Raw genomic sequence first — 27,265 nt, 5'->3', positions numbered from 1 at the left:
CCAGCTTTTCTGATGACATCGTTAATGCAGAGAAAATGCTCCCGCTATGCAGGAAACACACATCTTGACTGCAAAGGAAAGGAAAGAGACGACGGCGGGGGGGGGGGGAGAGAAATCCCTTCTGTATTAGTATTATCATCCATTAGTGTGCCAGCTAAGAAATGCAGGGATAACAACCCTGTTAAGGCAACAACTCCCCTCTAAAATAAAACAACGCAGCCTTTTCCAGAGTGCCTTTTACCACTCTAGTTTGAAAAGGCAGACATGCCCCAATGGGCATTTAAGGTCGTGAGAGGGGGGTACGGGGACGCAAGCATGTGCATCTTCCCGTGTGCGCGCACCTGCACAATCCAAGTCATTGGAGAGTGTGCCCACGAATACAGACCTGCTCCTCTTCCTATGCCTGTCTGGCCGAGTCCGAGTTGGTGGGTGGGTGCAGGCAGAGAGAGGGAGAGAGAGGCCTGCGCGTGCCTGCATGCCTAGCTCTCTGCTTTATCTATCCCACCCGGAGAGCCGGCCAGACAGAGACCGGTTCTCCGACCCTGCGCGCAGTTTCGTCCCGGCGCACGCAGCCATTGTCCCCCCGCGCCAACGCATCGCTCGCAGCATGTGATGCGGCGCGAAGCTGACACGGGCAACTTGGCGGGCTCCTCGCCGGCTCTGCGGCGGCGACGTGCCGCTCCTGCGTGGCACGCGTCCGTTAGGGGCCCTCCGGGTCTCTCCAAGAGGCTGGCAGCGGGGCGTGTGGGGGGAAGAGCGGGGAGGCTCCATCCTCCTCCGCCGACCCACCGCCGCTCCCGGCCTGCGAAATCCCCTCAGACGCGGAGGGAGCAGGGCACAAAGGCAACCCGCGGCGTTACCCCGCTGACAGCCCGGGCGAGGAGGAGAGGAGGGGAGCAGCACCTTACCTGGGCTGGGCGCAAAAGGCGCGCGCTCGGGCCGCTGCAGCAGGAGGATGCGGGCGCTTGGAGATGGATGAGGGCGCATGGAGAGCGGCGCGCTCCTCCTGCCAAGGGAACGCGTGTGGCGTCGTCGGCTCTTCCTCCTCGGTGGAGAAGGAGCTGCTCCTGCTGCGGACGGCTGGAGGGGGTCCCCCTCCTCCTCCTCCTCCGTGCAGCCTCGCTCGCCCGCCCTCAGCCTCGACGACTCCCGCCCCTCTCCGCACGGAGCAGGCTGGCCTGTGCCAAGACCCGGACGCGTGGAGCCAGCCGGAGCGGGAGTCAGTGCCAAGTCATCCTCCCGCCCAGCTTGGAAGAGGCAGCGGCGCGGACTGGAGAGCAGAAGGGCGGCGGCGGCGGCGCGGGCAACCCACCCGTCCAGGCACCCGCCCGCCCGCCCGCCCTGCTCCGACCAGCCCCCCGCGCTTTCCTCTCACTTCGCCTCAGGCTGGAGACCCGGCACGCGCCGCCGAGAAATGCCAGCCGAGGACCCCGCGGCGCCCGCTGCTCGCTTGGAGAGGGGGCTGCCTCTTCTCTCTCCGCCCCCCTCCGCGAATCAGCTCGAGTCTTTGGAAGGGAAGCGGTCGAGGGAACCCTTTTCGGAAGACTGCGTGACGCACGTATGAATGTGAAATCTGCATGCACACCTACATGCAAGCATAGGGGCATGTTTATCTTTGCCAGCGGAAGCAGGTGGCTGCGGGAAGGGGGAGTGGAGGAGAAATTCGATTCGGCCTGCGTTCCAGTGAGAAGCTGCCCATTTCTCCAACCCATACAAAATCACCAAAACAACACTCTCCCTTCAAATTTTGAGATGCAACCAAATAATGTTAGGAGTTTGTGGGTGCCAGACAACCCCCCCCCCCCGTTAGGAGTTTCAGACTCCCTTGTGTTAGGAGTTTCTGGAGGCCGGACACTGGACCCCTGGAATCAGCAAATGTTAAAATATAAGCCAGGCTGGTTTCCTGATGGGCCAGTAGGGGAACAAAAGGAAGGTGATGAGCCATTAGGAAAGCCAAAGGGGGGGGCGGCTTTGTGCCAGACTGCAAAATGGGAGGGCCCCTCCTTCAACTCAGAAGACAAAGGCACTAAGGCAGAGTTTCAAGTTGAGCTTAAGGGTTGGCGGACTTTTAGGTTTTGTAACCTAGAGGTTGCAAGCTGCTAAAGGCAGAGAGCTGGAGAGACATCACCATGGCCGATGTCTGTTCGGATTCCAACGCCTCTGTCGCAGGCTCAGGTCGTATATATATGTAAATAAACCATATATCCTAAAGACACCACAATCTGTGTTGTGTTTGTGCCTCATTCCAAAAGGGAAATATAAACCCTGGGTGACATAGGCGTAGCCAAGGGAGGGGCAGCTGCCCCCCAAAATCCTCAAAAAGCAATAGAAATATTTAACAAACTGAGGTTCTGCCCCCCCCAACAATAGCCTGCTCCCCAAACAAAAGCTTTTACATTTTAAAGGAAATGTGCATTTTTAAAGGACATCAGCCAAAAAAAAATCTTAACAACTTTGTGTGCCCCCCCCCAATAAAAAATCCTGGCTATACCCTTGCTGGGTGAGCATTTTATTTCGCTGGAATCTCGCATTACTTCGGAGATTGGAGTGCTGTGCAACAAAATACAACCCAAATACATGTATTGGGGAAAGTATACGTTCATAAAAATCCATATGTCAGTAACACAAATACATTATGTTAAGGGAAATTGCTTGCCAAAAAGACATTGTTTCTTAGGCAAAACCGCATACAACAAAATGTACGTTAAGAGAAATTTGCACCAAGATATAAATTTTCATGAAGATTTTAAAACGAAACCATAAACCGCAGGAACTAAATCTAGTATTTCTTTAAAAATGAGAGAAATGGAAATAGACAGATTCATCTATCTGTACTTGGAGGTTATATGTATGGTGCAGGGGGAGGAGGCTAAGGGATGAGTATATACCAGTGGTTTTCAACCAGTGTGCTGTGGCACCCTGGGGTGCCTTGAATGATGGTCAGGGGTGCCGCAGGCAACATTGGCCTCTGTCCCTCTTTCCTTCCCTCCCTCTTCTGATGCCCTCTTACATCTCTGCCTCCCAAAGACTTGAACAGCTGTTTGCGCAACAGCCCTGGCTATAAGCTCCCCAGGCAAATGGTGCCTCTGGGGCTGGCCAGGGAGTGCTCCCCAGGCCCCTGTGGGGCAGTGTGAAGAGGCACCTGTCTTTGGGGCTGTGGCAGCTCAGAGACCAGGGGTGGCAGTTGCGGCTGCCCTGAGGACTCCCAAGGAGAGAGGAGAAGAGAAGATGCTGAGGGAACACTCCCCAAAGGAGGGTGTTCAAAAAGGGGTGAGTGGCTGCCGGCTCTGCAGGCAAGGGGTGACATAACGGGACTCCTGAGCCCCACAGGGGTGCTGCAGAAAAAATGTAATTGGTCAATGCTATTTTTCTGGAAAAGGATGTGCCAGAACTCACCATGAACCCTTGTTCTCTTTTGATGGCAAAGGCACCCACCTGAGAGATGCTGGAACTCAGTTCCAGTGAATTACGGCTGGGGGGGGAAGGCCCCGATGGCTTATGAAAAAGAAGGTAAATGAAAACAACAACAAAAGCCCATTAAAAAGTAAAGTGTCAGCATCATGGTGAACTAGGAGTCAAAATAATTAAAATGTTTTCACCTGCCACTCAAGTCGTTGCACTGGAAGAGTATGGCAGAGGAACATTCCAAAGTCAGGATACCACAAGCTAGAAGGTTAGCCACCAATCTGACTTTTGGAGGCATGGCTTCCAGAGCTGAACCAACCATAGTGAAAGCAATACAAAGGCATGCTTGTATTTTTGCTCTCCGCAAACATGAAGTGAATATAAGCAATCTCCATGAAAGCGACCATATTGGAAAGCCTTCACCGACCAAGGATTGAACAGTACACCAGAAGAGGGGAGGTGGGGAGAGAAGGGAATCAATGCAGAATAGCTGGAAGCTTAACCTGATGCTCATCCTATGCTCCTTTGTACTTGGTTAAACAGCTCTGGTGGGAGGAATTTTGACAAAGCAAACACTTCCAGACTACTTGCATTGCAACAGCATCTTGCATATACAGTTAATAAGACTATACAGATCTAGAGGATAACACAATTAAAGAGCAGTAATAATCAAAAAGTGTGCATCATGCAGGAGTAGACTGTAGGGCACTCTTGGCAGGAGATTGTCAGATGACACTGGCAAGGCAACTACATCACACATTCTAGAGGGACGGTAAATCAGAGCTGGCCAACCATTATATCTGCCATCTGCATCTGAAATAATTTTCTCATTATGCGTTCAAGGTGGTTTGCCTAGTATATCGAACATATACAGTCATACCTCGGCTCCCAAACGCCTTGGGAGTTGAATGTTTCAGCTCCCGAATGATCAAAAACCATAAGTTCTTTCGGAAGCCGAACATCCGACGGGGCTTCTGCAGCTTCCAATTCTGATTGCAGCCAATCAGAAGCCGCGCTTTGGAAGTCGAATGTTTTGGAAGTTGAACAGACTTCTGGAAGGGATTCTGTTCGACTTCCAAGGTACGGCTGTACTTGAATACTGAAGGTTCTTCTCCAATTTCACTTATCAGAGTCAGCAACATGCACCTTCACTGTACCGGTCTTACATCAGAACTAGAACGCACAAAATGCTGGCTTTGGAAATTCCAGCATTTGAGAATGCAGGATGTTGCCAATGGCTCCTGGCATGTTCTGGGTCATAGCCCAGGGGAAACAGCTGGTGCTGTCATGGCCTTAGGGCTTCTCTGCTTCCTGCACTATTGATTTAGGGTAGTCACGCAAAACTGGAAGTCAGAAACCAAGGACTGGGGGAAATGCAGGTAGCTTTCTTAGAATTAATGCATACCATTCATTAAGTAATACATGTTCTATGCAAACTGGTTGACATGTTCTGGCTGTATAGTTTGTGATGGAGATGGGAAGGAATGGCAAGGAACCAGCTGACTTATGTTTTAGTGCAGGTGAATTGCAACATGTTCTTGACACAATAGTAGTGCACTTGTGGTTAATTTATTCCGCTTTATCAGTCACTCCGGGACGCAGGTGGCGCTGTGGGTAAAACCTCAGTGCCTAGGACTTGCCAATCGTATGGTCGGCGGTTCGAATCCCCACGGCGGGGTGAGCTCCCGTCGTTCGGTCCCAGCTCCTGCCCACCTAGCAGTTCGAAAGCACTCTTAAGTGCAAGTAGATAAATAGGGACCGCTTTATAGCGGGAAGGTAAACGGCGTTTCCGTGTGCTGCGCTGGTGCAGGCTCGCCAGCTGCAGCTTCGTCACGCTGGCCACGTGACCCGGAAGTGTCTTCGGACGGCGCCGGCTCACGGCCTCTAGAGCGAGATGAGCACGCAACCCCAGAGTCGGACACGACTGGCCCGGACGGGCAGGGGTACCTTTACCTTTACCTTATCAGTCACTCCACAATGCTTCCCCTATGCTACCACATTATTGCTGATCGGAGGAGCTACAGGGCAATCAAACTGGGTCAAAAAACAACACCACCCCAGAACCTTTGTGGTATGAAATGTCACAGGAAGTTATGAGATATGCAACTAATTGGGAATGAAGCAATATGGTCACCCCAAAACTATTTTGCCAGTACAAATAGTTTGGAAAGCAGGATCACATATGGCTATCCTGATAGCATCATGAGCACAAATAATAATAAATGTGCAATGAAAAAGACATCTGCAGTGGCCCCTAGAAGCAAATCTTGTTGCTCCATACCCAACCTTTTGGCTGTTTCCCCTTCCATGTCTTGCAAACTCCCAGGGAAGAATTTGACATCATTTTGAATTTTGGCTTGCTAGGGAGGTCAGTCTCCGCTCTCCTTCACCTGTGCGCAATTCTGGGGATTCTCCCAGCCCCACTCAGAGCCAAGTGGGGCAGGGGGATGCGCAAGAGAGGGGTGGGCAGGAGGCCCCATTGTACACTGAAAGTTATTGCACACTGATGCAACTAATTTTTTGACTCTCACTCCCATTTTATTATTCCGTTGGTCCACATATTGTAGTTATGTCAGCCATAGTATTTAGACTTCAGCATTTGGCATATCCCTGAATGTCATTTGCAAGTTAAACTTCATATTACTTATTATTTGCCTAATTTTAGAAAGCAGTGATTACACGATGCCTTAGCCCTGTAAGCTACCCCTGAAAGCACAGGCTATTTAGTGGCAAACTAAAAAAAGATCTTATGCTATATGACTTGCATGCCACCGACCTGACAAGCCAATCAAAAGCAATTACATTTCGCAGGGTTAGGAGAACAAGACAAGCGAACCCTAACAACAGCTTGTGCAGCTGTCATTAATGCAGCAGAGAATGACAAGTACAAGCAACACACAAGAAGGGGGAAATGCTTAGTAAACCAGTTTTAAAATGCAAGCGTGACAAAGGTTAGTGCAGCTGCAAATAGTGACTTTATAATCTAAAAAGACATGAAAGTTTTGCAGTGAAAACCAGCTGCTTTTTCACCATTTAGTGCAAGTGTAAGATGACAGTCTCATTCAAAATACAGTCATACCTTGGATCCCGAACACCTTGGGAGCTGAACGTTTCAACTCCCAAACGATCGAAAACCAGAAGTGAGTATTCTGGTTTTTGAACGTTCTTTTGGAAGCTGAACATCCAATGGGGCTTCGGTGGCTTCCAATTGGCTGCGGGCGCTTCCTACAGCCAATCAGAAGCCATGCTTTGGAAGCCAAACAGACTTCCAGAACGGATTCTGTTTGACTTCTGAGGTACGACTGTACATTAAAATGAACCTTCTGTTCACACACATATACATAGTTACTGTACCAGTACTACTACTAGCTTAGAAGCAGAGAACATGTTTTGCATTAAATAGGTCCCCATTTCAGTGGCCTGGGATCTCCAGATAATGCTGGAAAATACCTCTGTCAAAAACCCTGGAGAGCAACTGCCAGTCAGTGTAGACAATATTTAGCTAGATGAACCAGGGGTGTAACTCAGTAAAAAGCAGCTTCCTATGTTTCCAATATAAATTTACCACCAACAATATGTAAGGAGATTTTCATTGGGCAGATAAAACAGTTGTGTGGGGGGGGAGTGGGGAGGTTTGAAGGGTTGAGGACCGACAAATACAACAGTTTGTTGTTGTCCCAGCCACTCTGGGTGGCTTCCAACATAATATAAAAACATAATATAACATCAGACATAAAAAACTTCCTGATACAGGGCTGCCTTCAGATGTCTTTGAAAGGTTGTGTAATTGTTTATCTCCTTGATATCTGCAGGGAGGGCGTTCCACAGGGCGGGTGTGACTGCCAAGAAGGCCTTCTGGCTGGTTCCCCATAACTTCACTTCTCTCCTCCTTTACCCTGCGTCGGCTCCGGGGGTTCTCCTGGCCACGGAGCTATGCTGGGCAGTTGGCTGGGCGCTCTCGCACCCGGCTCGATTTGGGTCGTGGGGTGTGTGTGCGTTAGCGGTTTCCCCCAGCTGAAGTGCCGGGCATCCCCAGTTCGCCAGCGGCAGTCTCAGCAGCCCGGAGCCAGCCTGGTAGCGCAGTTGGCTCTGGCTGGCTTCAGGAGCTGCTCGCTGCCGTGGCGCCCACCATTTTGCCTCACCAGAAGTCCCCATATGATGTGTCTTGTGCCGCTGAACCCATCACGCAACATTCATTCATTCCCTACTAATAAATCTACAACACTTAAAATATAAATCCGGGGACATTAAATGAAATCTGGGGACATTCCAGGGATGGATTTTGTCTAGGGACAGATTTGTGAATCCAGGGATTGTCCCCAGGAAATGGGGACGTCTGGTAACCATGCTCTAAAACTCAAAGGAGACTGGGGCAGGCTGCAAGGCAGGTGTGGGGAAGGGTTGCTATTCAGTTGTCACTAAACTACAACTCCCATGAGCCCCAGCAAACATGGCCAATGGCCAAGGTGATGGGAGTTGTAGTTCAGCAACATCTGGGGACTGAATGTTCCTCACACCTGCTGTAAGGTCTCTAATTACTGTTAGTTGAATTACTTCGGAGATCCCAAAGCAGAACAGGGCAGTAAAGACCCACATCAAAGAATCACAAAGGCCCTAAGAGAGGAGGAGGTTAGCACACTAATGGAACCTAGGTCAGGAGGGATAAGTCCCGATGAATGAGGAAACCAGACTGAAGAGTCAGAGGTAAAGGGAAACTGGGAAAGAGCATAGGCAGAAAAAGGGGGAGTTGCAGAACCACAAGGCCTGAAAATCATATATTGATTTGGAATAAATAGTTAATTTTTGTGCTCCAGGTTTTCAGTAGGCACAATGTTGCAGACTTAGTAGTGAAAACTTTCCACCTTGGTCTCTTGTGTAATATAAGCTACAGAAGCTGTAAACAGATGCACTGAAATAAAGATTAAGAGATTCTTAACCAACAGATGTTCTCTTGAGATTATGACTTCCTGTCTTCAGAACAAGACATGCCAGATATCCCTTTGCTGACACCCTAGGGTGATTGTTCAATGGAACAGTACATGCCATTCTCTTACAATAATCCTGGCATAGTTTAAAGCATCCCTGGCTAAGACTCCCTGATCTTGCTAGGTGGTGTGGATTTGTTAATATCAGCTTTAATTGGAATATTTACGCAGTCTAGGTTTGGAGGAGAGATTATATTTTGTTTGCATTTCGATGAGAAACTACCTGATTTGTACTTTCTGAATCAGTATGTTAACCAAAACACAATTAGACTGTGAAATGTACGGTTCTCTGATTCTGGGGTGCAGTTATCTGACCAAATGATGTGCACAAAAATACTTATATTGAAGTCATAAAATGCATAAATTGGTGAAAATAATGTACAAAAATGCAGTAAGTTTTTCGAAATGGCACACAAAAATGTGTGCATTTGGAGAAATTCACCCAAAAATGCTAATGAATTTTCATGAGGATTATTTTGAAAAATGCAAATTGCCACCAGAATGTGGAGAACTGAAATTAAGGTTGCAATGACAAGGAACTGAGAGAAACCGGAATTGACAGATTTGTTCATCCGTAGTGCTGTGGATTAATCAGAGAATGGAATGAATTCAGGAACTGTTATTACTCCACAATTGTATTGTCTAAGCAAATACAGACTGCAAAGCACTTGCATTACTAATTCCCCCCCCAAAAAAATACTCCATTCTTCTTCCTGCAGAAAAAGAACCAATAGAGTATCACACCACTTGATGCACCAATAATAATAGGTAGATAAAAAATAGATAGATAAAATAGAAAAGGAAACAGAGCAATCTCACATAAACACTTGTCAGAGGAAAGAGGATTAATTGCTAGAAGATCTCCTTAAGGACATACATTTTGGACCTCAATGCTGTTCTTTAAGAGCCAGTGATGAAACATGCAGCATTCTTCTTAACATCTAGGCAGCACCTGGGGTCCTATTACAGATGAGAAAATGATATTGTGTGACCATAAAAACATAGTAAAACATAAAAATATTAAATCTGGTAGAAGGTGTCTGCTCATCCTGATAATCATTGAACAATTAGCTTTACACAGACTCTTCAAGAGCCTCTAAGAAGAAAAAGACACATTGCAACAAAGAATAAACACTGTAATTCAGCTTTTAGGCCAGTGATTATCACAAGATAAATACTTTGTATATTTAATGCACAAGATGCCAGTGGACACTGTAAAATGGAAGGTCCTCCCCCCCAAAATACACACTTTGAAAACTACTTTCAGCTTCTTTGAATGTGAAATTACAGCTAAAATACAATGGATTATACTTTGAAGCCCTTGGAGGATTCTGTAAATTGCTTGCGTAAGGCATTATCAATCTTCTTTAACCTCAGCATCTGACAAGAAAGAATCACTGTCCCTGAAAACAGATTTCTTTTAAGCACCACGCTCAGCTGCAGTTATTAACTCTTAGAATGGGGTACAGCTTTCAGGTTTCTGCTTTTTAACAATGGGGTTTTTATGTAGATTTCTGGAAAATACTGGGAATAACCTCCTGCGAGGAATTTCAGATGTGATGTGCTGTATCCAACAAAGTCATACTTCAGAGTGGACCTATGAAATTAATAGGCATGGCTCAATTAAGCCCATTGATTTCGGTGGATCTGCTCCAAGTATGACTAAGGCTGCATACACTCCATACATTTGAAGCACATGGTTTCCCCCAAAGAATCCCGGAAACTGGCATTTACCCTTAAAGAGCAGCAATTCCCAACAGCCTTAACAAACTACAACTCCCAGGATTCCTTGGGGGAAGTCATGGGCTTTAAATATATGGGGTGGATGTGATGTTAGTTGGGTCCTCACTCATTGCGTCACATGGTTAGGGAACACCTTGTATGTTATTTCATTATTCCAGCAAAAGAGACAAAAGTTTGTTTTTTTAATAGGTCAGCGGAACTGTCTCTGATGACTGACAAACAGTGCAGCTAAACAGCTAAGCTTCTCCCCTCAGGGATTATATCCATGTTCATTTGGAGCTACAGTTGTACCTTGGAAGTCAAACGGAATCAGTTCCGGAAGTCCGTTCAACTTCCAAAACGTTCAGAACCCAAGGCGCAGCTTCCGATTGGCTGCAGGAAGCTCCTGCAGCCAATCGGATGCTGTGTAAGCTGCGTTGGACATTCGGGTTCCAAAGAACATTTGCAAACCGGAACACTCACTTCCAGATTTGCGGCGTTCAGGAGCCAAAATGTTCAACTTGCAAGGCATTCCAGAACCAAGGTATGACTGTAGTTCCTTGCTACCTCACCAAAGACTAAGTTGAGTAATAATGGACAACAAAGTGATGCCCTCTTATAGATCAGTAATTGGTTGAGAAACAGGAAACGGAGAACAGGAATAAATGGATACTTCTCCCAATGGAGGAACGTAGAACTTCCCAACTGTGGCAGACTTTGGGCTCTCAGATTTTAGTGGCACCCTGTGTGATGCTAAAATTCGCAACAAACCCCCTCCACCACTCATGCTCTATTCTACAGCATTGCTGCAGCACCCCCAGCTGCACCAGTCAGGCTACCCTAATACCGCCACTGCATCAAACGATCAGTATAGGGGCCTTTGCTTTTTTAACTTGTTCACAAATGATTTGACAGTCAGGAAGCCAAGTTTGGCAATGATACCACACCAGTCAGGTTTGTTAAAACAAGGGATTGCGATGAGTTTCAAAAGGCTCTCTGCCAACCGGGTGAATGGGCAGTAAAGTGGCAAATTGCAATGTATTTAACGTGTAAAATGATGCACACTGGGGCCAGTAATCTTAATTTCACATAGACAAATCATGGGGTCTGAACTGAAAGTGACTGACCAGGAATGAGACCTTGGGGGTCATCATTGGCAGCTCAATGGTGATGTCACCCCAGTGTGCAGCAGCTGTGGAAAAAGTGATTTCCATGCTACAAATAGTTAGGAAAGGTATTGAAAATAAAACTGCTAATGTCATAATGGCATTATACGAATCTGAGGTTTCACATACCGTATTTTTCGCTCCATATGATGCACTTTTTTTCTCCTAATAAGTAAGGGGAAATGTTTGTGTGTCTTATGGAGCGAATGTGTGGTCAATCACTGGCTCCCTTTCTGGCCCCGGCCCATTGCCCAGGCCTCCATTGTTGAATGTTCTGCAGATGGAGGCTGTTTTTTCCCCAGCAACATGTGACTGGCTGATTAGATTATCTTTCTGGAAACTGTAGAAATGGCTCCTTTTCCTTTCCTAAAGAAGCTGCAGAACTGTGAGTTGAACCCCATAAAAACAGAATATTTTCCCTTTGCAAAGTAAGCTCAACAACTTTGAGCTGATCCTCAAAAGAAGGGACTTTTCCCCTTTGCAAAAGAAGCTGCAAAACTGGGCTGATCCCCCCAAAAAACAGGGCTTTCCCCCTTTCCTCCTCTAAAAACTAGATGCGTCTTATAGAGCGAAAAATGTGGTAATTGGAATACTGTGTATGGTTGTGGTTGCCTCAACTCCAAAAGGATACTGTAGAGGTGGAAGAGGTTCACTGAAGGGCAACCAAAACGTTCAAGGGGGTGGAACAGCTCCCCTATGAGGCAAGTGCAGACTGCATTTTCCTCTCTGTCTCACTGAGTAAGTTCTGATCACTCAGCAAGGGGTTGGGGCAATCTCCCCTATGAAGAAAAGTTGGGGAACTTTTTAGTTTAGAAAAAAGGTGGGACGATACAGAGTGCATAAGTATGGAGAAAGGGGATAGAGAACAGTCATCCAAAGATACTGAATGTTGAAAGGTTCAGGACAAAAGATTCCCCCCCCCCACACACAGAGAGAGCATAGTAAACTATAGAATTCACTTCCATCAGAGGTAGTGATGGATGCCTTTAAAAGAAGGATAAACAAATCCAAGGCGTAAAGGGTCATCAATGGCTTTGTTCTACCTCCACTGCTGGAGGCAATATGCCTCTGAATACCAGTTGCTGAGAACAGCAAGTCAGGAGAGGGCTGTTTTCCTCATGTCCTGCTTGTGGACTTCTCCACAGGCATGTGGTTAGCAACTGTGACAACAGACTGTTGGACTAGATGGGCCTTGACCTAATCCAAATGGCTACTCTTACTCTTGCATGTACAATTAAATGTTTAAGGAATCCTTCTGTCCAGAAAAAGAAGTATCATTGAAATGTGCAACGGCCGACTCTCATGGAGGCTGAAATGTGACGGCTTCCCAGGAGTGTTCTCTGAGAGGCTGTGGACAGGAGGAGAGAGCAAGGCTGCTGCTGCAGCAATTGACACAGAAGGAAACAGCTGCGATAACAGATGTCACCCATTGTGTGCTTTGGCATGCCTGTTCTTACGGTGCTCCCTTACGTTACTACGTTTGTTCTGGACCGGCGTCTCTAAACATGTCTGTCAAATGCTCTTTGTGTCCAGGAAATAAGTCCTGGAAGAAAAATATCTGACCGTAGGAGATATTTTGTTTGTTCCACTGTGCTAGGGGAACACAGTGATCCTGGCTCGCGGCTCAATTCTGCCAGAGGATAGACTGCTGTGATTACTGAGAATCCTCTGCTCTCACCAAGTCCCCTTTTACATTTCGGCTGCACCCAGTTTGCCCGCATCTACATTGACATGTTCCCTCCTCCCACCCATTGCCACCATATGTTGACCTTGTGTCTTGTGCTCATAAAGCACTCTGGTCACTGAAGGTAATTCTGAGGGTTTGTGTGTGCAGTGGAGTCACTTTGTGAGCTTGGATAATTCATGACACACTGTAGTTTTGTAATAAAAAAAAGCCCCCTTGACCTATTTTGAGTCCTTCATCTTCTTAATGTATGTACTACTTAATTACCAAGATGGGTTCTAAAATACTTATATGCTCTATTTTCCCTTTGATTGTCCACCTTTTTCCTTTCTTTTATTTACTTGGACGGCATCCCTTCATCTCTTGCACATTTTGTTGCTCATCACTGCCGCCTTATCCTATTTAGCCAAGAAATTGCATAATCATAATTAGCTTAACACCTCCTAAAACAGGAACTGAAAAAGGTTATGAGGGAAAGTTATTAAAGGCTTAAAACCCACATTGCAGTTTAAAATTAGAATTGTTCTATTTGGGAACAGTTTGAGTAACCCAATTCTGAATAAAATGTGGAAAACAGAGGAAGAAGAGGAGCATCAACCTGTGATAAGCAGCACCTAAATTTGTAGTCTGCCCAGAAATAAACCTATTTGTCCAGCAGTAGATTTCACCTAAGACTTCTGCCACAAAAGAAACTCAAAGTTCATATCAGTATATCTACATGTGCGTGTGTGGCAAAATATTGCATTAACTACCTGCAAAAAATGTTGGATTTTCCAAAATACAATTATTAATTTGCCCTCTTGAAGTACACATTATATATTAAGATCCTGGACACCAGTGACCTCTGCTGGATTGTAACAGAGCTTTGCATAGTAAGGGGTGAAATTGTTCTGCTCTCTTTCAAACTATTATTTGCATTTTTTCATCGCCTTTTAATACGTGTTCTCTAGTGACATACAACAAACAGGTGTGTGTGTGTGTGTGTGTGTGTGTGTGTGTGTGTTTGTGTGTATAAAAAATATGGAGGGCAATATGAAACAAATACAATATTTTTAAAATCCCACAGAAACAGTAAGAGCAGAACAAGCTGTGTGAAACAACCTACTAATAAAAGAGCTGAGAAGAGCTAAAAACTGACCAGCTAGCATTAAAATATGTTGTAAGGCCTGGGAGAACAGAAAAGCCTTTGTCCAGTGCAGAAGAACCATCATTATTGGATGCTACAACGCTAACATCACTGGCCTGTGTAAAACAAGCCAAGACAATTTACAAGATAATATACTATTTTTTTTCACCTTGCCACCATCTTGCAGAGGGCCTTCTCTGTAGTTGCACCAGCCTTCCCATCAGATGTCAAGGAAATAAACAACTACTGTATTTGACTTTTAGAACACATCTGAAGGCAACCTTGTTTAGGGAAGTTTTTAAAGTTTGATGTCTTTGTTGTTGTTGTTTAGTCGTTTAGTCATGTCCGACTCTTCGTGGCCCCATGGACCAGAGCGCACCAGGCACTCCTGTCTTCCACTGCCTCCCGCAGTTTGGTCAAACTCATGTTGGTAGCTTCAAGAACACTGTCCAACCATCTCGTCCTCTGTCATCCCCTTCTCCTTGTACCCTCCATCTTTCCCAATATCAGGGTCTTTTCCAGGGAGTCTTCTCTTCTCATGAGGTGGCCAAAGTATTGGAGCCTCAGCTTCACGATCTGACCTTCCAGTGAGCACTCAGGGCTGATTTCCTTAAGAATGGATAGGTTTGATCTTCTTGCAGTCCATGAGAGCTGCCCAGAATGGCTGCGGCAACCCAGGCAAATGGGTGCAATACAAATAATAAAATTGTTGTTGTTGTTGTTGTTAGTATTATTAGGTGGTGACACATGTCAATAACTTCGATACACACTTTCTTGGAAACTAGCAAGTTAACAATACAGAACTCAGCTTGCATATAATCTGAAGAGATTTTACTTTAGAATCATTGGGTGGTACACAACTAAGTCATACTCAGAGCAGACCCACTAAAACTAATAAAACTTATGTGACTTTAGCCCATTGATTTCAATGAGTCTACTCCAAGAGTAAGAAACCCTTTTCAGATTGAGGGCTGCATTCCTTTCTGGGCAACCTTCTGAGGGCCATAGGCCAGTGGTGGGTGGGGCAAGAGGCAAAAGTAGGCAGAGCATTGAATGTAAACTTTATCTTTGCATACCCTCTAACATTTCTCCAATTAAAATAGGGACATTACACATTAAGAAAAACTTCCCTATACAAGGCTGCCTTCAGATGTCTTCTAAAGGTTATATAGTTACTTATCTCCTTAGTTCAGGGGTCATATAACTCCATACCCTCCAACATTTATCTGATGAAAACAGGGAAATCCTAAGGAAAAGCTAGACATTCCAGGATCAAATCAGAAACCTTCTGTAAATCCACGACTGTCCCTGGAAAATAGGGACACTTGCAGGATCTGTCTTTGTACAGCAGGTGTCAGGGACTGGGCAGAGGAGGAATGGTGGAGACCGCCTCCCCAGCCTGACCCTTCCAGAGAAGAAGACAATTCAGAATTACAACAGGCGTTTGAGGGAGATCACAGCTCAGAGGCAGATGAGGGGGAAAGCTGGGAAATATTGGGAGAGGAGGAGGAAGAAGAAGCAGCGCCAGAGGGGCGACAACTGATGGACACAGTGTCTTTAGAAAGCATTCCAGACTTCCGGGTTGGCGCCATCGCCGAATGGCGGACTCCCTCCGAGCTCCGGAGGGAGCCGGCTCGGCAGGGGCTGGGTTTTACCGCACCGGCGATGCGGGGACCCTTAGAAACCACGGCCACGGGGGCCGTGGACTTGGAGACTCGGCTAGCACCGCTAGCGCCCTCCCGACTCGTGAAGGAGCCTTTTTAAAGGCTACGGATCGGGTGCCGGGGAGAAGCGTGGTGCTTTGAGTTCTCTGCCATCCCTGCCGAGCGAAGCCGCATGCCATCCGGCGGAGAGCGCTGACTTCTTCCATTGAGAATTTGGACTTTTAACAACAACCCGTGAGTAAATTGGAAATCGGGTTTAAAAGAAGAAAAATTTTTTGGATTTGAGACGAGCGGGGGGGGATCTAAAAAGGAAGTCAGTCCCCCTCCCTATTGTAGACATTTTAAAACAAGGATTGGGAAGCCAAGGCCCAAAAAGAACGGTATCTTTGCTAAAATCAAGAATTCCATGATGGGAAAGTACAAGAATTGTGCTGGAGGAAGAATTGAAGGAGAAGGAAAATGCACCCCCCTCCCTGGGAACCGGGGCGATTGAGGAGTGAGCCTGGTGAAAAGAGCCGGTGATTTTGACAGCTGTCAAAGTAGCTGTCAAAGTCGGAATTTTAAAGAGGATTTTATTACAAGGACCTTGCTGGTCAAATTTGTTACAACTTGATATAATTTGTTAAGACTTGAATACAAAATGGCGAAAATACGGAGAACAATCGGATTTTTGGAAACAAAGTTACAACAACCCCCCTAGAGGAGCTTCGGGACATTACAAAGATGGGCGTAAGCCGGGAAAAATACAACACTTCGGAATTTCACAGAACTGGTTATCTCCTGGGAAAGCTGCAAAACTGAAACTGAATCTCGTCTACAGGGTGTTTAGACTAAAAGGAGACAACAGAATACTTTACTGAAGAAGGAAGGGACTGAACGCAAGTTTTTGTTCCTGAATAACAACAACCCATGTAGAGTTACTAAACTTCTGAATAAGAAAGTTTTAGCAGCGGAACAAGAGGAAGCTGGACTATAACCTTGAAAGAACAATGGGGGGAATTTTATAATTTGACATTTTTAAAGATTTAGGAATTAATTTTTAAAAAGTAATCCTAAAAATGGGAAATAATTCTGCAAGGAGTTGGGGGAAAAATGGGATTGATGGACTTAAGATTTCCAGGCTGGAAACATAGATTGGAGGATAAGGGAAATTAAACCGGGGAAGGGGAGGGAGAATTAGAATCCAAAGGCTTGCAACTATTTTCTGAATTGGTTTTCTTTTTTCTAATATATTTCTTATTTTTTTATACTTTTATTCTGTGTGCTTTTACTTTAATGGGAAAAAAGGGGGACATTGTGGAAAGAAAAGGGGGTGGGCTATGGGGAGAGATCTTTTGCTTTTTTTTTTATCAAGGGTGTTGCATAAGGTTTGTATAAATTTAAATTTGAACAATGGGGTATATAAATTGTGCTTTAAATCAGAAATAGAACTTGTGGAAACAACAATATGAAAGGGGAATACGGTAGGGGTGGGGGAAGGGGGGAGTCCCAGAAAGTGGATGTTTGAAAATAAGGTTCTGAATGTATCTTCATAATTTCTTTTCTTCTCTTTCTGTATTTTGGAAACTTCAATAAATATTATTTAAAAAAAAAAAAAAAAAAAAAAATAGAAAGCATTCCAGCCCCCTAGCACCCAGAACCCGGCGAGCATTGAAAGTAGGAGAGCAAAGAGCTCAAAGGCAGAGGGCACTTTTTGGCACCTATAGCAATGACACATGAGAGAGGGAGGGGGTGGGGACTCACTCAGGGCAACACCATTATTCCAAAAGGCTGCATTTCTAAGCCTCTCTCTGTGAATATTGAATGAAAAACGGTTGGTAAGGACTTTTCCTTGTCTTATCCATTCCTGGCAACCTGTTGTGGGGGTTGGATCCTCTGCAGCCTGACAGCAGGATAGTTTCTATAGATTCACACACCCCTTTCCATCCTCCATCTAAGCAATGAAGAGGCATTATCAGAGTTCAAGGACACATTCTAGTCACAAACACACACAAGGAGACTAAGGAGTGGGGCCTGGGTAGAGTTCTGAGGGGCCTGGAGGGCCATATTTGGCACTTGGGCCTAAGGTGGTCCACTCCTAGTCTGATTTGCACATGACTAATGTTGGAATGAAACTATGGGTGATAGCTAATTTGGCTTAAATAACATTGCTCCCTGCATTCTGAGTTTAATTCTGCGCCCCTTGTCATACCATTTCCAACTCATTTTTTATCTTTCCTAGAGAATTAAGAACTGGAGGCATTATATCACTGTATAGTTCTCACATTTTAATACTCATATTCCTTCAAAGAACTCAAGACAGCAATCACAGGGGTCCCGCCATTACCCTCATAATCTGTGGTAGTGTCAGCTAAGTGACTTGTCCAAGGTTCCCATTACCAAGGGTAGTTGTGAAGTTTATCACTGGCCATTGGCTGATGGACATTGTAGTTCAGAAACATCTGGAGGGCCACAGGCTAGCCACCCCTGCCTTATGTATTAGAGAAGCCAGGTTTAATTAAAATTAGTCTCTTTTTTTATTGTGGCTTGAATTGAAAGGTTAAGGAGAAAGGGCAGCTTGTGAACTGAATCGATCATTATAGCTACCATGCTGGAGTAAAGATAGCATGAGACCTTAAGTGCAGAAGAATAAAGCTTCAGTGCTTTTATTTCATGGATAATGTAACAGTGTGGAGCTAAATTTTCATTTAAATTAAATAGATGCAAAATGCGGAAACTTTCCATTTTCACAAGACTTTTATCTTATTTTGCGTAAGTGACAAAGTGATACTCACTGATGCTCTGTAGGTAGCAAGACTTAAGGAGATGCCAGCAATTTGTTCTAAGCAGGGTTTGCAGATTAAAAACTTTGCCTTTTAAAGAAGGAAGCCCTTTCCAATATATATATATATATATATATATATATACACACACACACACACACACACACACAGACAGAAATAAAGGTCTAGATCTCCACGTCCACGTTAAGTTTTCAGAAACACCTAATGAAATGATTGAATCCAGTTTCCAAGACATAGACCTTTGAGGCTTGTCTGTGTAGGAGAGCAGGGGACTCAGCAGCCGTGTAGAGAAAAGCAAGCCTGGTCCAATTGCAGCAGTCTGATTGGTCCTAGAACAATAGGATCCAGAATGCAGCAGTCTGATTGGTCCACAGGAGCCACCCAATCCAGCTCCAGGTGGAAGTGAATCCGCAACCTGATCGGCCCACAGGAGAATCCCAGAATTAGCCAATCATGTGGGGCCCATTGTGTAAGTAATGTATATAAAGCAGACATTCTGGGGGAACTTCCATTCCTTCTCACCTCTGTGAGCTGAATAAAGAGCATGAAATCCACACTCGACTCCGAGTATATTTCACATTGAATCGTGTTTTTGTCTTGGGAGTACGGGAGCAAGTTCCTTTCTTTGACAAGGGGCAGGAAAGTTAACAACGTAGGAATCGCTTCAGGGGCTTAAGAGGTCGGCAACAAGCGCAGACCTTTCCTCGCTTCTATGGCCAGACAAGCCAGCGAGCTGAGGGCAGCCGTGAGGAAAGTCCTCTTGCTGTGCTAGTCTAGGCAGCAGCGAGATAATCTGGCTCTCAACAGACACATCTCTGCCCGTCACCACAAGCAAGCGACTGTCGCCTGAGGATGGGAATTTGTGTTTATTTCACGCCAGGGACAAACGGCTGCCATTGCTTCCAACATCGGAGGCGACCAGACATCGCTGCCGCCATCTTGGACGAAAACCGGAAACTCGGCATCGAGCTGTCACGGCTGCTCTCCAACATCCGCATCTCGGTGGTGCCGCTCACGGCGCAGGGAAATCGAACGCACCACAGCGCCCCTTCGCGATGAGGAGGCGATAAAGCCCCTACTCTCGCGAGTGTCAAACAAACAGAAACGGTCTCCGCGCATTTTAACCGTAACACCAAGGGGCGGGGAGGACAGCAGAGAAAGGAGCCGCGATTGGCTACAGCGAGAGCCAATAGCTTGGCTCCGTTTTCCGCCGCCGACTGTTGAACGCGCGCCGGCTCATTTTTCCCCCCCACAAGCGGGAAGTCTTGGCCGAAGCAGAACGGCCCCGCCCCCGACAGAAGGCACCAATCGCTGCCCAGAACGTCCGCCGACGGTGGCTTGTGATTGGGCGGCTTTATTGTGACACGTTAAAAACCTTTATCCGCCTTGGCGGCGTCTGTCGCCAGATGCGCGATCGAGTTGTGACAGTCGCGCGACGCGGTGAAAACTGGCTTGTTAGCGGGGAGGGGGAGGGGCTGGGCCCTGTCGTAGTCTGGACTGAAGGTAGGCAGTGGTAGCGAGAGATAACAGGGAACGGGGAGAAACCCCGCTCCCCTTCTTTCATTTTATTCTGCCTAGTCCTCAAGAACGTTTCGTTATTCGGTTTATATCGCGCCCATTTCTTCCAGCAGTCAGCTTTGAGCAGATATTTATATCATGCTTATTCCACACGTGTGTGTGTGTGTGATATCTAGATATAGATATCTAGATACAGATAGAAAGGTATATCTTAATAACTAGTAGAGGGAGGAAGAAAACTGAACACATAAAACACAGTATATTACATTAAGTGCAGCATTAAATATATTGTATTTAAAAACAATGTCAAATACAGAAACAGTGGGAAATATAAAATCATTGTATTAGAATGGGTTTTTAAAAAACAAAAAACCCCACCATAAAGTGTTCATAGTTTTTTGCCACACAGAAACTTGCTACCTTGGCAGGAATCTCAGGGGAGAGACCCTGCTCCCCTACTTTTATTTTATTCTTATTGTAAAGCATCTAATCCTCCATAATATTTTGTTATCCAGTTTATATCGCACCCATTCAGTCAGCTTTGAGCAGATACAGTATATATATTATGCTTATTCCACATGAGAGAGAGCACATTTATTTATTTACTGTACACATGCACACCCATTCATTTCTTTTCCAATAAATATTAGGCTGGGTGGCTAGAAACATTTCACCCTTTTGTTTAAAAGCTTAATCCTTCTGTTCCACTTGAGGCATAGGTGTAGAGCTCCCCCACTTCACAGAGCACCTACTTCTATAATTCCCTGTATATGGGCCATGTGCTTGGGACTAGCAATCTTTCATAGGCAACCCACTGAGCATTGCTTCCATGGATAAACATGTCAGATCTTCATGGATCCTCACAATTTCTCAGTAGAGCTTCCCAAAGCCAGCATCATTTTCCAAATCACTTGTTATTTTTATGGTGCACTCAAAGCATGGGCGGTGGTTCGATGCTCCGAGTGCAGAAATAATAGGTTTGAAGCAGATGAGTCGACTGCTGGATCCTTTTTTGTCTTGCCCCTTTCCATCAAACCTCAGCTATCATATAAACCAGTGACAGCATATAAACGAGTGACTGCATATAAACCAGTGATGTACAGCTTTTAAAATTCACACTAAGCATACATCCATTGTAAGCATGGCATAAGCACAGAAAAGAACATTGGCAAATGACTTCTGTCTGAAAACCAGGAGACCAATCTATGCTGTCCATATTTACGGTATTAAGAGGTAAATCCCTCCCCATTCTATATGTTTAGGTAAGTGATCTCAAGACTAGCCTGTGGGCACAATCTTGTGTACATGCTTACTTGGAAGTATATCTCACAGAGATCTGTAGGATATCCTTATGAGTTAATAAGTGTAGGATCAAATTGTTAGCTTTCTATTAAACAATAGTACTTCCAGTGTTCCATTACACTACCATCACCACAAAATAATATGTTTTCCTTTGCTTTCTTCCTTTCAAATATAAACATGCATTGAGAAACAAGTGTGCTAAAAAGAGGGAATCATTTCAAACACATCGTAGTTTTATTTTTCCGCATTTCTTTTTCATAGATTGCCATGGGTGATTTTGAAAAGGGTAAAAAGATCTTTGTTCAGAAATGTTCTCAGTGTCATACAGCTGAAAAAGGTGGAAAGCACAAGACCGGCCCAAATCTTTGGGGTCTCTTTGGCCGAAAAACAGGACAAGCTGCAGGATTTTCTTATTCAGACGCAAACAAGAATAAAGGTAAAAAAGGGGGGGGAATCGCATAATCAGTTGCTTCATGACAGTATCGCTGAATAAACACGATCCAAAGTTAGAGAAGGGAAAAACTTCACTGGGAGATTACAGTACTTTGCAACTCTTGGAAATACATTCTGAAAATATTATTCTGATTTTATATAAAGAATATAAATTTGAACCTCTGGTTTGGATTTAACAACTTGTGCATTGCAAGTTTTATGGTCCAGTCATTGCATGGATTTGCATGGGATCAATCTCACAGAGCCCCTAATGCGCACCAGAAAACCACAGCACCAGAGCATGAGCTGCATTACTGTCCCTTGTTTGGTACCAGTGGGGATGGAGGCAGGACTAATGATGGCCCTGGCTCTATGCAGCATCCTAAGGCTGGTTTGAGATGGCCAGGAGCCAGATTGGCACTGCAGGCGTTTCTTTGTTTTTAGTAGGTTTGCAGAGACTTCCTAGTGGCAATTCTATTTGCTGTGTTAATACTAGACTCCAGAATAGGCCCATTGTTTTCAGTGGGTCGGCTCTGGGAATAACTTAGCTGCATACAATCCATATTGTTATTTATTACATTTATATGCTCCCTTTCCTCCAAGCAATTCATGGTTCACTCTCCCCTATTTTATCCACAGAACTTCCCTGGTAAGGGTGAGATAGGATAACTGGCCCAGGGAATTTCATGGCTGAGCCATGATCTATCAATTTCTAGTCTAACACTAACCACTACATCACACTGCCTCTCTCTGTGACAGCTTAAAGCAAATGGATTAGACTGCTAGTATCCTTGGATTTTCAATTAATTTTATTATTCTGATAAGGCCAACTGCAGGCTGGCCATGTGCCTCCTGAAACTGCCTGACTTGCCCATCTCCTCTTGAATTTCTTCTAATAGCCATCAGATTGTGTATGCTAATAGTTATAGACACCAGGTTTTGTTCTGGCAGTCAGAGGCTAGGATGCACATGCTTACTGCCAGCTGCTTGGACATGGCTTTTATTTAGACACCCCAGCTTATTTTCTAGCATACCTTTAGGACTGGCTTGCCTCTGATAATTCACTGCAAGTGTGTGTGCATATTTCCACATTTTGGGGAGCGGAAGGGAGGGCCTCTGTTTTACAGATACGCTTGAGCTTCTGTTCTAAGCATACTTACTTGGAAGAAAGTTCCAAGGAAATCAGCTAAGTGTGGATCAGAGGGTATGCAATTATATAGTTTATGTTTATTTGAAATTAATTTACTAAATGTGTATCATGCACCTTTAACTGTGATAGGTCTCAAGGCACCAACTAAAATAGGAAGGTTTTTTTTTTAAACCTTCAGAACAGCAGCTTAACCTGTTGATCAAATGTGAGAAAACCTGAAGTTATCAAAGGCATATCTAAGTGAATCTCTCTACTGATATATGTTAGAGACCTCTTTGTCTTATCCATTACTGAGACATGATGGTTTGAAACAAGACAATGAGAGATACTGACTTCTTAGTGGCTACTCCCAGATTGTAAAATTTATGACCTTGTGAGATCCATTTGGCCTTCTCTCTTACTGTTCTCCCTCTCCCCCCTTTTTTTCTTACTGGATTATTTTTATGTGATGGATCTTCATTTATAAAATTTTTATCTATCAAGCCTTTCCCCATTTTTAACATGCTTATTTTACTTATATGAGGTGTGGTGTTGTACTTGATTGTGTTAAGTCACCCTGAGCTGTAGGATTATACTGGAAGGGCAACAAATTAGTTTTCAAATAAATTAAAAGGGTAATTGAAAAGCCTGGAAAATAAGAATGCTTTTCACCTGATGCCTAACTGGCAGCAGTGTAAGCACCACAGGAGTGCATTTCAAAGGTGAGTCACCAGTTAAAAGGATTTCTTCCCAGTTAACCTTCCACCAAACTACAGAAGGTAGGGGCACACAGAGGAGAGCCTCAGGTGACTATTTCCACTGAACAGGTGGACCGCTGTGGAAGGCTGCAGTGCAACTTACCCATGGTAAGGTGGCAGAAGCAAAAGAATAGAGGGGGCATTAGAGTAAGAATAAAGTAGCCCCAGTGTTGCAACCAGTAATTGGCTCTGACTATAGAAAAACAATAACAGACCATTGGACTTTTGATAAGGGCACTTCAGCATCTCATTGGACAATGTGCAATCCCAGCTTTCATTACATTTTTCTGTATTTAAAAGATTGAGATGACACAAATTTTCAGGAAAAACCAACTGAAAGACTTGCCAAAGTATGCGGAATTTCAACAACCTGTTGGTTTTCAACCTTGGTTTTTTAACTTCCATCTAGGTTCAGAAAAAAAAATTAATATCAAGAAGATAATGATTTGGAAGGTTTTTATTTTGGCTTTTAAATGTGATTATGTTAGAAGAAGCTACCTTCTTCAAAGTGACACAACTTGTCTCTAGGACATATAGAGATCCTCTACTTCATGAATCCAAGTTTGATTATGAAAAAGCGAGTCAAAAGTAAATAGAATGCCAGATACATGCTAAGTATTAAATGTGTGCAAACAGTAATGAAAACTGGCTTTTGTTTGACATTCTTTCTAATCCTTTTTTTAACCTTTGGAATTAAGAACATAAGCTGTTCAAGAATATTTTCCTTTATATATGTTCCAATAAATTTTGAAATCTCTCAAAGTAAAGGTGACATCAATTGGTGAAACAGTCATGGGATTAGAAATTGGTATTTCACCACTTTCTAAATTTTCCAGGTATTGTCTGGAGTGAAAAGACACTGATGGAATATTTGGAGGATCCTAAGAAATACATTCCTGGGACGAAAATGATTTTTGCTGGCATTAAAAAGAGTAATGAAAGGGCAGATCTCATTGCATACTTGAAAAAAGCAACCTCTTCATGAAACATTGCAGCCTCTGTGATGTCCAGATAATTCCCAGTTTGCACCACTCTTGTGTTACATCTGATGTTTATTGTCCTAGCATTTGCTCTTTAAGACATTACCTTCAAAAGGGCAAATAAAAGTTGGTATTTTCAGGTGCTCAGTCTCCTAACAAAACAAGTGTTAATTGTTTTTTATTTTCATATGCATGTCCCTGTAAAGACATTTCAATATACTTTATTTTGTTTAAAACAAAGTTCTCAGGGTTGGTTCACAGGAATGAATGAATGAATAAATGAATGAATGAATGAATGAATGAATTCAACAATAGACCACAGAACAGAGCAAAATGTGGATTTGGTTCAATCTTCTGCCTATGGAGGTATATACAACTTATGACCCACCAAACCAATCACAGCCTAGCAGAGCTCCTATCACTATGAGCTCAATAAACTTACCTTCCCTGTCTGCCAGGAATTGCAAAAAGCAGAAGATATCAAGAACATGGCAAGTCACGCTATAGACTCCCATCAGAGAGCTGTTGCCCTTGAGGAAAGTGAACCTACACACTTCAGTAGCAATGTTTTATTCAGGCCAACTTTTCAGTGAAATCAATGGACGAGGGACCTGCTCAGCACTCTGCAGAATTCTGCTAGAGTAAAAGAAAAAGAGCTGACCATTGCAATTGATTTGAATGAACTCAAGGGCAAGGACCATTAGATATGTATAGATTCTGCTCACCGTTGGATCACACTGCTGTAGTGCTTGGGAGGTTATTGCGGGGGACGGGGACGACGACGACTAGATTCTGATCAATTTGTATTTCATTTTAAAAATGAGCTTCATTCTTACATACAACACTTAGGTCATATTGTTCACAGAGGAAAAACCGATGATGCTGAACCCCACCGAACTGCATAAGACACCCCCCACCCCACCCCACCGCAAGATGCAGACTAAATGCAGACAGCCCCCTCCACAGCAAAACAAACAAGCTATCCTCATTTTCTACAATATAAAATTAGGAGGAACAGAAGAGGCCTTGGCAGTCCAGTACCTAGGTTTTGTGGAATCTTGTAAGACTGCAACCCTACCTGCAATTATCTGGATAGAAGCCGAATAGGTGAACATTGCGGGACTTCTCAGAAAACGTGTTTATTGCATAGGGTTGTACTGTTTGATGTTTCCTTGTTCACTATGTCTTCTGGTAGTCCTGGACTCATTAAAAAAAAATCAATGAGAGAAAAATGCTTAGGCAGAAAGTAATAACATAAATCTGTATTATTAAGAAAACTGACAAATATAAAGTATTAGATATGGTATCTGAACCTTGTTTTCCATTAGCTTCTCTAACAGAGCCTCTGTCCAAATAATTTGTACAGCTGTCACTCTTAACGGCTTCATTAACCAGTGACCCCGAGATTCAGGATCGTGCCAAAGTTTTGTGCTTGTTTTGTGCTGCGCTTTGTGCCACCCGCCCCCCAAACCGACTACAATCATACCTTGGACTCGGATGTTTTGGCTCCTGAACGCCGCAAACCTGGAAGTGAGAGTTCTGGTTTGCAAACGTTCTTTGGAACCTGAATGTCTAACAGGGCTTCCGCGGCTTCCAATTGGCTGCAGGAGCTTCCTGCAGCCAATCAGAAGCCACACTTTGGTTTCTGAACGTTTTGAAGTCATATGGACTTCCGGAACAGATTCCGTTCAATTTCAAAGGTACGGCTGTAATTGACGAAACAAATCGGGGTCGCAAGTTAATGCCCAAAATCCAACTTTGTCTGACTGACTACAAACCAGTGCCAATGTTTTGTGTTAGTTTTGTGTCGCAAGCCCCACTTTTCCTGCCGTCTGCCCCCAGCTGAGTAGCTGACACTCAAACCAGGGGCCATAGGGACACCCCCAAACCCAACCTCGTCCAATTGACTCCAAACCAGTGCCAAAGTGGAGTGTCCCCCATGCTCATATATGGATACAGGCTGGTTTGGAGTCAATTGGACGATGTTGGCTTTGGGGGGCTCCTTATGGCCCCCAATTACTCAGTTTGGAGGGTGGCACGAAAGGTGAGGTTTACAGCTCAAAACTTAGCACAAAACTTTGGCAGCTGTAAAAATTATTCGGACAGAGGCTCTGTTAGAGAGGCTAACAGAAACCAAGGTTCAGAAACCCTATCTAATACTTTATAGTTCTTGAAACCAGAGTAAGAAAAAAAATATATTAATGGATATATTTGTCAGTTTTCTTAATAAAGATTTAAGGTATTGCTTATATATTTATGAATTCAGTGGGGTTTGCTCGGAGTAAAAAAATGCCAGATCGAACTGAATTGAGTGGTTTTGTTACAAGGGAGCAGTTCTTCCACGGCAACCACCAGAGACAGATGGTGGAGAGGGGAAAGCCCTGGAAGGTTGAGTTTTCCCATGGCATCGCTCAGTGACGGGTGGGGATGGGGAAGCCAAGGGGGGCCTCTGAGCTCCGTGTATTTCCTCCTGCCTGACTGGCAAGCTTCTCCCACGTTTCTAGGCTTCAGGGCGAGGATCTTCCAGAAAGCTTGAAGCCTCGGAACCGCGAGGCACCGCGCTGTCTCCTTGCTTGACAGCTCTGCTCATTTGCTTTGATGGCCTGCATGG

At 44.6% G+C, this 27,265-nt stretch overlaps 2 protein-coding genes and 1 long non-coding RNA gene across 15 annotated transcripts in view; 1 reads left to right on the top strand and 2 right to left on the bottom strand.

Moving 5' to 3' along the window:
* OSBPL6 (oxysterol binding protein like 6) overlaps nucleotides 1-1,127 on the bottom strand; it is a 101,185-nt gene extending 100,058 nt beyond the window's left edge. For 6 of the 12 annotated variants that reach the window (XM_083627912.1, XM_083627904.1, XM_083627915.1 and 3 more), the window contains exon 1: nucleotides 909-1,004. The gene's annotated coding sequence lies outside the window, so the exon portion shown is untranslated. Of the gene's footprint in view, nucleotides 1-385; nucleotides 623-908 lie in introns of those variants that run through there. The other 6 variants (XM_083627916.1, XM_083627909.1, XM_083627907.1 and 3 more) reach the window with 6 other exon arrangements.
* An 8,048-nt stretch (nucleotides 1,128-9,175) lies between these two features.
* LOC310743645 lies at nucleotides 9,176-19,525 on the bottom strand. The gene is made up of 3 exons (XR_014539136.1): nucleotides 18,718-19,525; nucleotides 13,230-13,360; nucleotides 9,176-9,350 (listed from the first exon to the last, which is right to left on the bottom strand). It is a non-coding gene; the product is annotated as an uncharacterized lncRNA (long non-coding RNA).
* Nucleotides 19,526-19,894: 369 nt separating this feature from the next.
* On the top strand, nucleotides 19,895-24,818 carry LOC310743280 (cytochrome c, testis-specific). Of its 2 annotated transcripts, none has more exons than XM_083573421.1 (3): nucleotides 19,895-20,038; nucleotides 21,617-21,791; nucleotides 24,511-24,818. In XM_083573421.1, the coding sequence occupies exons 2-3, from the start codon at nucleotides 21,623-21,625 to the stop codon at nucleotides 24,657-24,659; spliced, it is 318 nt and encodes a 105-aa protein (XP_083429547.1). In that variant the 5' UTR covers nucleotides 19,895-20,038; nucleotides 21,617-21,622; the 3' UTR covers nucleotides 24,660-24,818. The 2 variants fall into 2 exon arrangements, with proteins under 2 accessions (XP_083429547.1, XP_083429546.1); XM_083573420.1 differs by lacking the exon at nucleotides 19,895-20,038 and adding an exon at nucleotides 20,177-20,257.
* The last annotated feature ends 2,447 nt before the right edge of the window (nucleotides 24,819-27,265 follow it).

This window comes from Podarcis filfolensis, assembly GCF_964270895.1.
Source record: "Podarcis filfolensis genome assembly, chromosome: 1".
In the NCBI taxonomy this organism is placed as follows: domain Eukaryota; kingdom Metazoa; phylum Chordata; class Lepidosauria; order Squamata; family Lacertidae; genus Podarcis; species Podarcis filfolensis.
This window is presented reverse-complemented; position numbering and strand designations above follow the sequence as displayed.

Excerpts from the sequence above, each read along its gene's own strand:
- LOC310743280 (XM_083573420.1), top strand. The coding sequence starts at position 20,192 with ATGCTTATTCCACACGTGTGTGTGTGTGTGATATCTAGATATAGATAT. Across the intron at positions 20,258-21,616 it reads ATCTAGATACAGATAGAAAG|ATTGCCATGGGTGATTTTGA; the intron begins GTATATCTTAAT and ends TCTTTTTCATAG. Across the intron at positions 21,792-24,510 it reads AGACGCAAACAAGAATAAAG|GTATTGTCTGGAGTGAAAAG; the intron begins GTAAAAAAGGGG and ends TAAATTTTCCAG.